The sequence below is a fragment of the Plecotus auritus genome (assembly GCF_963455305.1).
Source record: "Plecotus auritus genome assembly, chromosome: 8".
Classification (NCBI taxonomy): Eukaryota; Metazoa; Chordata; class Mammalia; order Chiroptera; family Vespertilionidae; genus Plecotus; species Plecotus auritus.
In genome coordinates, this window is record NC_137782.1 from 87,734,656 (window position 1) to 87,747,216 (window position 12,561).

Consider the following 12,561-nt stretch of genomic DNA (forward strand, 5'->3'; position numbering starts at 1 on the left):
GGATGGGTTAGTCTCCCCTCCAGCTGGCTTGGCCCCCTAGCACATGCTCACTCCTACCCTAGACCCAGATGGCTTATTTAGCCTGAGCACTACTGGCTTAGGTGGCCAGAATGCTTTTAATGAGATTGTGGGAGCTGAACGATACAAGTGGAAACAGTGACTTAAAAACTATGTTGTGCTTCTGGCTTGAGCTGTGTGTGACTCCGGGCCAGTCCCTTCTCGGAGCCTCAGTTTCCTCACCTGAAAAATGACAATAACTGTAGCATCTACCACCAAGGCTGTGGATGGGTGTGGACTGACCGGGAGAAAACCCTACTCAGTAGGTACTAATAAGTTGCAGCTTGCTCATTCATTAATTCATTCATTCAACAAATATTTATCAAGCACCTACTGTGTGTGGCCTTGTGCTTGGGGCTGGGGACATAGTGGCGAACAGACAAAAATCTCTACTCCCAAGAAGTGGACATTTGAGTAGGGGAAAACACATAATAAACAAAAAAAGAAATATCTACACTAATAAAAGAGAAAGATGCAAATTGACCGTACCTCCGTGACACCTACCAACCAATCAGAAGTGAGTATGGATATCAACCCAACAAAATAGCGGGGTAATTTGCATACGCAGGCACAGAGCGAAGACTGAAGGCTCCACTGAAGGCTCAAGGCTTGGCTCCGCTGCGGCCCGGGTCCCAGAGGAAAACTGGTGCCGGCAGCCAGGGGAAGGCAGGCCTATTGCATGAGTTTTCATGCAATAGGCCTCTAGTATTGTATAAAAGAGTAGGGTGAGGTGCTAGTGTATGACAGGAATGCTATTTTTGAGGAGTAATTGGGGGCTTCCTGAAGAGGTGACCTCTGTCTGAGCAGAGAATTGGATGAGGTATGAACTATGTAGGTATCTATAGGAAGTGTTCCAGGCACAGGGGAAAGCATATGCAAAGGCCCTGAGGTAGGAGTGTGTCCAATACATGGCAGCGGCACAGTGAAGAGGCCAGTGTGGTGGGAGCAAGGTGAGCCAGAGAAGAGTGGAGGGAGATGAGGTCTGAGGAGGAGCTGGGGCCAGGCTATGCTGAAAAGTTGGTACTTCATTCTTTTTTTTTTTTTTTTTGGTATAGCAAAGGTGGAGATTTATTGAAGAACAAGTACAGACTCCCATGGGGGAAGGGGAAAGAATCTCACAGCACAGACTCCCACATGGGGAGGAGGAGTGAGTCCCACAGAACAGACTCCCACGTGGGGAGGGGGAAAGAGTCCTGAGTTTCCTTCTTAGTATACAGGGGAGAGCAGGGGAGTGGCATGACATGACTGAGGTTCTAACTGGGGGCCTCTAGCTGTGTGTGGGGAATGGAGGCAAAGATGGAAGCAGGGAGACCAGGGAGGAGGCTCCTACAATCCAGGCGGGAGAGGATGGTGGCTGGACCAGGGTGGGGACAGTGCAGGTAAAGAGTAATGGTTGGGGGACTAGAGGGGGAGAAACCAAGATGGCGGCATAGGTAAGCACCTAAACTGCTGCCTCGCACAACAATTTCAAAACTACAACTAAAAGACAGAACGGACACCATCCAGAACCACAGGAAAGCTGGCTGAGTGAAAATTCTACAACTAGAAGGAAAGAGAAAAGCTCACAGAGAATTGGAGGTACGGCAAAGGGTCTTTGTGAGCGCAGAGAGGAAGGGTGGCTGAGAGCCTGGCTGACTTTCTCTGGCGGAAGGGGGAAGGAAGCCCCCGACTGCACTGAACCCCAGTTCTGACTGCACTGAACCCCAGTCCCGGGCGAAACCCCATGGACCCAGGCTCATACAGGGGGAGTCTGGACTGTCAGGTAGAGAGAAAGGCACCCGGAGACTCGGAGACCCGGGGGAGACCCGGGGGAGCCCCGGCAGGCAGGGTTCTGGAGGTGCACGTGCCAGTGTGCACAAAGGCTGCGGAGGTTGCCACAGGCTTTCCCTAGCAGAAGGGAGTCCGAAGCTCCTGACTGCACTGAACCTCAATTCTGACTGCACTGAACCCCAGTTCCAGGTGAGCCCCTGGGGACCCGCGCTCTTACGGGGGGGAATCTGGACTCTCGGGCAGAGACTCGAGAGCCGGGGAAGGCAGAGGTCTGCAGGCGCGCGCATGCCAGTGCGCACAAAGGCTGTGGAGGTTGCCACAGGCTTTCCCTAGTGGAAGGGAGTCAGAAGCTCCTGATTGCACTGAGCCCCAGTTCTGACTGCACTGAACCCCAGTTCCAGGTGAGCCCCTGGGGACCCATGGTCTTGTGGGGGGAATCTGGACTCTCGGGCAGAGACTCAGGAGCCAGGGAAGGCAGAGGTCTGCAGGCGTGCACGCACGCAAGGGCAAGGCTGACTGGAAGCCAAGACTGTCTGCTCCGCCCTGAGACTCCACCCCATCCAAACTGAGCACAGAGGCTATTACAATTTGGCAAGTCTAATCCTATAAGGCTGTCTCCAGCACCGAACTTCTCCCAGCGTAGACACAGCTGATCCTTACAGCCAACTGGCCTGGAGGTCAATTCCTCCCAGTGATACCAACAACAATCAAGACTTAACTACAACAAGGCTGTACACACTGTCCACAAAGGGGTGCACCAAGAGTGTACACCTCAGGTTAACTGGGGAGGCCAACCCACTGGGCCATATAGGAAACCTAGCACACAAATCTACCCTACCAACTCAGGGAAGCAATGAAAATGCGACGTCAAAGAAACAGATCACAAACAAAAGAAATGGAGGAAAACAAATGACTGGATATAGAATTCAAAACCACGGTTATAAGGCTTTTCAAGAATATCCTAGAAAAGGCCGATAAATATAATGAGACCCTCGAAGATATGAAAAAGGACCAACTAGAAATTAAACATACACTGACTGAAATAAAAAATATTATACAGAGACCCAACAACAGACTAGAGGAACACAAGAATCAAGTCAAAGAATTGAAATACAAAGAAGCAAAAAACACTCAACCGAAAAAGCAAAAAGAAAAAAAAATCCAAAAAGTTGAAGATAGTGTAAGAAGACTCTGGAACAACTTCAAGAGTACCAACATCAGAATTATGGGGGTGCCAGAAGAAGAGAGAGAGCAAGATACTGAAAACCTAGTTGAAGAAATAATGACTGAAAACTTCCCCCACCTGGTGAAAGAAATAGACTTACAAGTCCAGGAAGCACACAGAACCCCAAACAAAAGGAATCCAAAGAGGACCACACCAAGACACATCATAATTAAAATGCCAAGAGCAAAAGACAAAGAGAGAATATTAAAAGCAGCAAGAGAAAAACAGTTAATTACCTACAAGGGAGCACCCATGCGATTGTCAGCTGATTTCTCAACAGAAACTATGCAGGCCAGACGGGAGTGGCAAGAAATATTCAAAGTGATGAATAGCAAGAACCTACAACCAAGATTACTCTACCCAGCAAAGCTATCATTCAGAATTGAAGGTCAGATAAAGAGCTTCACAGATAAGAAAAAGCTAAAGGAGTTCATCACCACCAAACCAGTATTATATGAAATGCTGAAAGGTATTCTTAAAGAAGAGGAAGAAGAAAAAAGTAAAGATAAAAATTATGAACAACAAATACATATCTATCAACAAGTGAACCTAAAAATCAAGTGAATTAAAAATCTGATGAACAGAATAATCTGGTGAATATAATAGAATCAGGGGCATAGAAAGGGAGTGGACTGATAATTCTCAGGGGGAAAGGGGTATGGAGGGGTTCAGGAAGAGACTGAACAAAAATCATACACCCATGGATGAGGACAGTGCGGGGGAGGTAAGGGCAGAAGGTGGGGTGGGAACCGGGTGGAGGGGAGCTATGGGGGGAAAAAGGAGAAACAATTGTAATAATCTGAATAAAGATTTATTAAAAAAAAAAAAAGAGTAATGGTTGGATTCTGAATGCATTTTGAAAGTGGAGCCAAGAATATTTGCTGATGCTTTGGATGTGGAATTTGAAAGAGAAGCTAAGGATGATGCCCAGGATTTTGGCTCAAGTGACAGGTGCCACTGATTGAGATGAGAGGCGGAGTTCCCACAGTACTGACTTTGTGTTCACACACATGAGCACGCAGTATACACATGTACAAGTTGCCATCAGAGGGGCGCAGACACTAGGTACGTGGAAATGGATGAAGGCAACAGAGCCATGGGCACTTACTGACACCCAGCATTATGAAGGGCGTGTGTTCCCAGCGGGCCAGCAGCAGGAGGTGGACCAAGTTGTGGGCAATGAGGCTGAAACACAGGACCACACAGCACCACTCCTGGAAGCGCTTGCCTGTGGGGAGAAAGGGGAGAGGTGAGCATGGAGAGCAGCTTCTAATTCTCAAGAAAGCCAGAAATCAGGATGTGGGTGGGAAATCTTCTCTTTAAATGTGACCCTAGCCCGTTTGGCTCAGTGAGTACAGCTTCGGCCCCAGGGATTGAAGCGTCGTGGGTTCGATTCCGGTCAAGGGCATGCACTTTGGTTGCAGGTTCAATCCCCTGCTTCTGTAGTGGCATGTGCAGGAGGCAACCAATCAATGTGTTTCTCTCATATTGATGTTTCTCTCTCTCTGTCTCTCCCCTTCCCTTCCACTCTCTCTAAAAATCAATGGAAAAGAATCCATGGGTAAGAATTAAAAAAAAAAATGTTGCCACATATATATTTTTTTAAAAAATATATTTTATTGATTTTTTTACAGAGAGGAAGAGAGAGGGATAGAGAGTTAGAAACATCAATGAGAGAGAAACATCGATCAGCTGCCTCCTGCACACCTCACACTGGGGATATGCCTGCAACCAAGGTACATGCCCTTGACCGGAATCGAACCTGGGACCTTCAGTCCGCAGGCCGACGCTCTATCCACCGAGCCAAACCGGTTTCGGTGCCACATATTTTTAATAGGCACATGAGCTTGGACAAGCTGATTTACTTACTGCAGCTTTGTTTGAGGTGTCAAACCACTGGAAATAACCTAAGTATCCATGGCCTGGAGGACTGCCAAATTAATCTGGTCCACAGCATCTCTGCAGCCAGGAAAAAGCCAGGGTGTGCACACATTAGAATATCCAGGACATACCGGTAAGCACAAACAGCAATCATTTATATAAAAAACAAAAACTATAGTTAAGACTAGCTTTTCACTTACTCCTTTTTGATTTTAAAATTTGTGAATGTACAATCAAAAGTCTTTTCTTGTCATTTTAAGTCAAAAATTTAAAAAGTAACAGGAAAGAAAAATAGCATGTGGGTGACACAGAATTTGTGACAGGGCCTCTGAGAATACTGTTTTCCCAGGCAGCAGGTCTGAAGGGCATGGAAGACTCTTAATGATAATAATTTCCTTATCATTAGTGTTTAACATCTACTAAGTAGTTACTATGTGCCAGGTACCAGCTGAGGTGATGCTACTTTGCAAATGAGAAATCTGAGGGTCAGAGTGGTCCCAAGGAAGTAACTCAAAACTACCCAGCTAGGCAGCTACAGACCAGAATCCTGTGGCCAGAGGATCTGGCTCCTGAGACCTTGCCCTTACGTGTCCTGTTGTCCCTGGTTGCTCCCTCTGTGACCCTGACCACATTCTGGGATAGAATCACCTTAAACCAGTGGTCGGCAAACTCATTAGTCAACAGAGCGGCAAACTGCGGCTCGCGAGCCACATGTGGCTTGCGAGCCGTGGTTTGCCGACCACTGCCTTAAACAATAGACCAGGCAGTGAGTGATTAGCCATCAAAGGGGCCAAGGCACATAAAGTTTTCTCCTGTATCTGTCCTCTCCTCTCTTTAGTGCTTTGAATGTGCTATTTCCTTCATCCCTCTACACCAGGCTGACTTTGGCACTGCCCTTAAAAATCTCAACCTGGAACCTCTGTCCCTAGGAAGCCATCCGTGATTCCTCCTCTGACCCCAGAGCTCCCGCAACATAGTGGGACTGTCACTGTGTGTCCAAATGTGAACTCAGGAGGCCTGTCTGGCTTGTTCACCAGGACCCTGGCACACAGTTGGTGCTCAACAAATGCTTGTGGAATAAAATTCCACAGTGATAATCCTAAAGGAAAAACTCTCAGGCTTTGTCTTTGGGCTCCCCTCCCCAAAGCAGCTTGGGAAGGAAACATCCTTTGTTCCTGGTAGGTTCAGAGAGAGAGAAAGGGCCTTGTCCAGGTCATACAACAGCAAGCTGCTCCCTGAGTCAGATGAGAATAGCTGCCCTCTCCATGACCTGTGAAGAGACCAAGATTCAGAGTGGGGAAGGACCATGCCCCTTCTCATACAGATGTGGACACTAAGGCCAGAAATAGCAACAGGGGTCATGCAGCAGCAGAAGAGAGCCTAGAACCCCTTGTTTCCTGCTTGGCTGTTTTCTTTGGGTCATGTGGCCCTGCCACCGCAGCAGCCCCCAGCTAAGGCCACCATGATGTGGCCCAGCAGGGCCTTCCCCATCTGCTTCCTCTTTGTGGCCAAGGCCTGGGGCTCAGAAGCAGGAAGCCGGTGGGGAGGAGGGGTCAGCTGGGGGCAAGGGACAGGTGATTCCTCAATGCCAACTTGTCTGCTCCCTGCCCAGCCTGGCAATAGCATTGGCCAGGCCCCTGTAGTCATCTGAGTTTTTGAGCCTGAGATAAAATGACAATAACAATAACAATGGATGACACCCACTGAGGCCTATCACAGCTGGGGTGCCAGGTTTAGCCCAGATCAGAAATGCCACAGACCCACTCCTTCTAGCATATTTTGCTCTCAGTTAAAAAAAAATTAGCTGCACATACACAAAAATCACATGAATTTCCTATTTCCTGCTTCCCTTGAGAACATAGGACTCTGGCCACCCTGAGGCCTGAGCAGCAGTGGTTGCCCCATCAGAAGGGGGCAAGAGCTCCCAGTTCACCTTGGTCCCTCCCCTAGTGGTGGCCTCATATTGGGTGGCTTTCCTTGGTGGCAGTCATGGCCAGGCCCCTGTAGTCATCTGAGTTTTTGAGCCTGAGGCAGAGTCTCTCATTCAAGTCTCAGTCCCTCCAGGGAGGAACTATTGATCCCATTCCTCAGATGAGGAAATTAAACTGAGGCTCAGGGGTAAAAATGAAGAGCTGGGCTTGGATCCTGGACTCATAAATGAGACATGATACCCTGAATGTTTGGGGCTGTCCTGATTCCAAAGGTTGCCCAGCTCTCTCTCCCTGCCATGGGGAATGTCCTGGAATTGAACATTTTCCTGTCTAAACTCTCTTTGGCCTCTGGAATCTGGATCCTTTTGTAGATCAAGGCCTCAACTTTGATATATAAAAAACACATCTACAATAATAAATGGCCTTCATTAAGTATGTCCTACATGCCAGGTACAATGTCAGCAGTAACCTCAGCCAGCCCTCACCATACTCCGTAGACCTTTGCCCCATCCTTCAGAGGGAGAAATGGAGAGATGAAGTGACTTACTCAAAGTCACTTGAGAGTCACCTAAGTCACAGCCTGGACAGTCAGTCTGGCAGGGCCTGCATGGTCAAGTGGTCTACATGCTGTCACTTTACAGATTGGTTGACTGGAGCCCAAGGAGGGGAAGGGCTTTGCTCCAGACACAAGAGCTCAGGCTGCCTCTGGCAGAGGGCTGGGCCTTGTTTTCTTGAGCTACCCGTGGCCTGGCCAGGGCCCCTGATCTGGGCTGTTACAGCAGTGACTGCTGGTTGGCCTGGGGAGGGGGCTGGATTGTGTGGTGGCTGTGGAGGGCTGGGAGGTGCAGGGGAGGTCAGGAGCTAGGCCTCGGCCATCTCTACTTTCCTGGGGGCAGGCTACAGCCAGAGCCCTGGCATCAGGCCCAAATCTTGTAATTCAGTCAGACAAGCTCTGAACAACTTGCACTTCTGATGGCCTTGGCCACTAGGAGACCAAGGAAAGTGTGGACTCAGGAAAGTGTGGACAGGAGGGAGGGAGAAGGCAGGAAAGAGAGAGAGAGAGAAGAGAGAAGAGAGAGAGAGAAAGAGAGAGAGGGAGAGAATGATGCGAGAGAGAACAGGAATCAAGAGACAGAGATGAGAAACAGATAGAAAAAAGAGAAAAACAGACACAGGGACAGGTTATAGGGACACAGAGAATAAAAGAGAAACAGCATGGCCAGAGGAAGGAGAGACAAAGAAAAGTGAAAAGAACAAGACTGAGGGAGGCAGAGAGAAAGCTTGGCCCAGAGTGTGGCAAGGACCAGGCCTGGCCAGGGAAGGGGCCCCATGCCTCTGTCCCCTGGCTTTGGTCAGGCCCATGTGGGGACTGAACCTAGGCTCAGCTCTGGACTACAGGCCAGGACCTCCACTCAGTGCTTCCGGTACCCTCTACCTTTCCTGTAACCCCATACTAAGAGCCCCTGTGTCTCCCAGGGCAGGGGGCATCTGTAGTTAGCCAGTGGGGAGGTAAACAACTGACTCTAGAGAGCCCTCAGAATCCACCCCTGGAGCACCTGAGAAGTGCTGTACACATAGGCAGGCATCAGCTGGCACCTGCCTCACCTACTGGCTTGCCCATGAGGCCAGGGGAAGCCTGCCAAGCCTGCCAGGCCTTTCACAAATCCTGGCACCTGGCACAGGACAGCTGCTGCTGCGAAACTGAAATCCAGAGTGGAGCAGGCTATGGGACTCTGGCTCCCGGCCTGCAGGACCAGGCCCCAACTCCTTGGCTGGACACTCAGGACCCATGGGATTGGGCTGAGGCTGCCTCACCCCTCACCATTTCCTCCACCCCACACCGCGCTAATCAGATGACTCACAGCTCTCTGCCCATACAGTGCCCACTCTCTCTGCTCTGCTGACCTGCACTGGCTCCGCTCCTGCACTCCCACCTTGGGCTGGCTCACTTCCACAGTAGAGACTAAGAACACGGAACCTAGAACGTCCTCTACCAGTGTTCTGGTTCTGGCCCTGATGCTAACTGGCAGTGTGACCACGGGCAGGGTGCTATTCTTTGCTAAGCCTCAGAAAATGTTGTCAAGGTGGATGGAATCCCCGGCCTAGCCAACTTCCCCTCTGGTACAGGTAGGGGCAAGCCAATTCCAGGCAAGACAAGTGTAGGAAGAACATGCTCTTCTCAATGAGGAGGCCACAGGGGTCTCAGTTTCCTCTCCTGTAAATGGAGTTCATGCCAAGGTGCTCCTCAGACAACTGTAGTGAGGATGATACGCAAGCATGTGAGGAAAATACCCAGGACATGACAGGGCTCAATAAATTGTCTTTGCCTTGTTATTGTTGCCAACTGTTATAGTGCCAACCCACTTCTGGCCCCAGGAATTTCAAGAATCTAGTTCTGGAACCCAGAAACGTCTCCTACTCTCCCTTTGCTCACTCTGCTCCAACCCACAAGCCTCCTCGCTGTTCCAAAGACATTCCAGGCACACTCCCACCTCAGGGCCTTTGCACTTGCTGTGTCCCTAGTGTGGACTAATCCTTCCTCAAATATCTTCATGCCCTTCAAGTCTCTGTTCAAATGTCACTTGTGAGGGCTTAACTGCCCCCCTCTAAAATGTCACTGCTCCCAACATTTCATTCCCCCCTTTTCTGCTTATATATTTGTTCTATAGTATTTGTCACCACTGGGCAAGTGACGTATTTCCCTCCTATACTGGGCTTACTAAAATGCCAGCCCCATTTTTCCTGTCTTGTTCACCGCTTTGTCCCCAAGGATCTAGAACAGGGACTGGGACAAAGCTGTTTAGTATGTAGTGAGCCTGGTGGCTCATTGTATAGGTTAGGCCCAGAGAGATCAAGCCACACAAGGAAGGAACAGAAGGAAGCCTACAAATTTGGAGAAACCAGTCTGGCCAGTTTCCTTTCTTCCACTCCTCATACCCCAGCCCCCAAACTCCATGTCAGGAGGAGTTAGGCCTTGGCTGTAGGTCTGTGGTACCAGGAGGTTGTCTGCAGCCTCAGATCCCTGCATGGCTATTCTTCAGAGAGTGAGAGGCCATTGGCGACAGCAGAACCAGACAAAGATGCAATCATGGTGGAATGGGGAGATGGTGGTCTCTAGGGGAGGCTCAGGTATGATTTGGTTGAAAGCGAGTAGGGTTTACTCGAGTGGGCAGGGATGGACACAAAGGAGAAGGCCTTTGAATTCTTACCCTCGATTCCCAGGGGATGAATCTGAGGACCAGAGAAGTGAGGCAGCTTACTTCGAGATTGACAGGAAAAGTCAGACTATGGGGTTAACAACAGGGAGCGCCTACTCTATGCCAGGCACTGTGCCAAAGTGGATGATCTTATTCCCTCTTCCTAATGACACTAAGGAATAAATAAACTTTACCTTGTACCCATTTTAGAGGTGAGGACACGGAAGCTTAAGAGAGGGAAAGTGGCTTGGCCCTAGGACAGTGGTCAGCAAACTCATTAGTCAACAGAGCCAAATATCAACAGTACAACGATTGAAATTTCTTTTGAGAGTCAAATTTTTTAAACTTAAACTTCTTCTAACGCCACTTCTTCAAAATAGACTCGCCCAGGCCATGGTATTTTGTGGAAGAGCCACACTCAAGGGGCCAAAGAGCCGCATGTGGCTCGCGAGCCGCAGTTTGCCGACCACTGCCCTAGAAAGTGCAGGACTTAGTCCATAGACCGGGTATTTTGGGAAAAGGCTGAAGAAACAATGACAGCACGGGCCAGGTGCCTACATCAGATCAGAAAAAAATCTCATGCAGAGCATGGAATTGCAAGTCCAGAGAGGCCTCTGCTGGTCCTCAATGAGAAAGCAAATGGCCCAATGTCATGTAGCCCCAGTTATAACAGAGATAGTATGCAACCCAGGCCAGTCAAGCCAAAGGTGGTAGTGGATCCTTGCCCACCCCAGGCTAGGGCTGTGCATGGTGGCAGGTGTTAAAATGCCAGCATGTTTGACAAACAAAGCTTGGAGTGATGACTTTGTTCAGCAGAGGAGCCAATGGCAGCTCCCAGTCACCTGACTCTGGAGTTCTCAAAGGCATTTCCTTAACCCCTTTGAAGGTGACACTTGGCCTTCTTTGGGCTAGGCAATGAGATTCCTGGGGCTCAGGAGGAAGGCAGAGAAGGGAGCGGGGACTGATGCTGCTGGAGCATAAATGGTTGGCACAGGGGTAAGAAGACAGGGGCCTTGGCCTGAGGGCAGAATTTGAGCAAGGGTCTCTAAATTGTTGTCTAGGGATTATGGGGGCTCCACACACAAGTCCTAATGGAGGGGGCTAATATATCCATCCACATGGGGGCGGGGCAAGGGATGGAGCTGTGGCTTGTGTATGGGAGGGGCTTAAACTGGAGGATTTGCAATGCCCTTCCCACCAGCAATTCTGGAATACCCGGTGAAGGGCTAATGCCCTTACTGCAGGGAGTGGTTGGGGGACAGTGATGGAGGAGGGGGGGAGGGGATTGTGGTCTCTACTTTCAGCCTCTGAATCTATAACTAGGATGGGGCTTTGGGGTAAGGGCGTTTGGGGCATTCGGTAGCCAGGGCCCCTGCATTGAGGTTCCCAGAGCAGGGTGGCTGATATGCCCAGATTTGGGGGCTGAGGTCACTGTTTCCAGCCCAGTATCCTGGCTGAGGCGCAGTAGGGGCCCTAGGGTGTGAATGCCGGATCTGGGAAACCTGGGATGGGGTGTGACTTTTAGGGGCTCGGGGCAGAGTTTGTAGCTGAGGAGCAGCCTCCGGCTTGTTAATGGGTTATGGGGTGGGGTGTCAGTAAGTCCAGTGGCGGTCTTTGCAGCCGCGAGTGCCCCAGGACTAGGATTGGGATCTGGGGGTGCGATGGGAGCTCTGTTTGTAGTCCCGGGAGCTGATATTGCAGTTCCTCGATGTGGGGAATCTAAGCATCCAGAAAGCCTCGGGGCTGGGTTCTGGCTTGGACTTGGAAGTGGCGCTGGGATGGGGTACCCAAACTTGCAACATAAGCCGAGGCTGGAGTTCTGCATCAGGGCCTGAGGCTGGGGTTCCTATCTGGGGACCCGGGATCGCTGTCCGCAGCCCGATTTGGGGACTGCAGGCCCGGAGGGGAGCCCGAAGGTCCTACCTGGCGAGTAGAGCGCGGCCAGCTCGCGGGCCCCGGCGTGCTGCGCGCCCCAGCGCCGGCAATACGCTTCTTCGTCCTCGTCGAGCTCCGGCTGCTGGCCCGGCCCGTCCTCGGCGCCGTCCATGGTCACTGGGCCGGCGCGCCTGATGCGCTCTGCTAGCAAAGGCGGCTGCGGCAGCAGGGCCGCGGAACCGCGGCGAGATCACGCCGCCAATGACCGCCCAACGCCGGGGGTGGTGGCGGCGCCGACCGGGGCCTCGCCCGGCCGCGCGTCACAGCCAATCATAGCCCGCGCCGGGGACGCGCCGGCAAATCAGCGGCCTCCGAGCCACAACCAACCGGGGCGCGCCGGAGGTCGGACCGCAGCTGGACGCAGCTGGGCGCGGAAGCGAGGGGCGGTGGCGTGTCCCTGCCCGCCTCGCTCCGCCCCGGCCTGTGCCTGGGTGCCCGCCTCACGGAAACGCGGGCCTTGGTGCCTCCCAAGTCAGTCTCGGTTTACGGTCCGGTCCGGTGTAACGTGCCGAGGTCGTGCGCCGCCGCACCTGGAAACGGGCATTTCTTCAGCGCGCACCGTCAA

At 51.2% G+C, this 12,561-nt stretch overlaps 1 protein-coding gene across 1 annotated transcript in view; it reads right to left on the bottom strand.

The window, feature by feature from the left end:
• Window positions 1-12,255, bottom strand: part of LOC308255554 (plasmanylethanolamine desaturase 1) — a 28,754-nt gene extending 16,499 nt beyond the window's left edge. The window contains exons 1-2 of the mRNA XM_080683158.1: window positions 11,985-12,255; window positions 4,161-4,280 (exon numbers count right to left, since the gene is read on the bottom strand). Of these exons, the coding sequence (XP_080539284.1) occupies window positions 4,161-4,280; window positions 11,985-12,108 (244 nt within the window). The 5' untranslated portion in view covers window positions 12,109-12,255. The remainder of the gene's footprint in view (window positions 1-4,160; window positions 4,281-11,984) is intronic.
• Window positions 12,256-12,561: the final 306 nt, after the last annotated feature.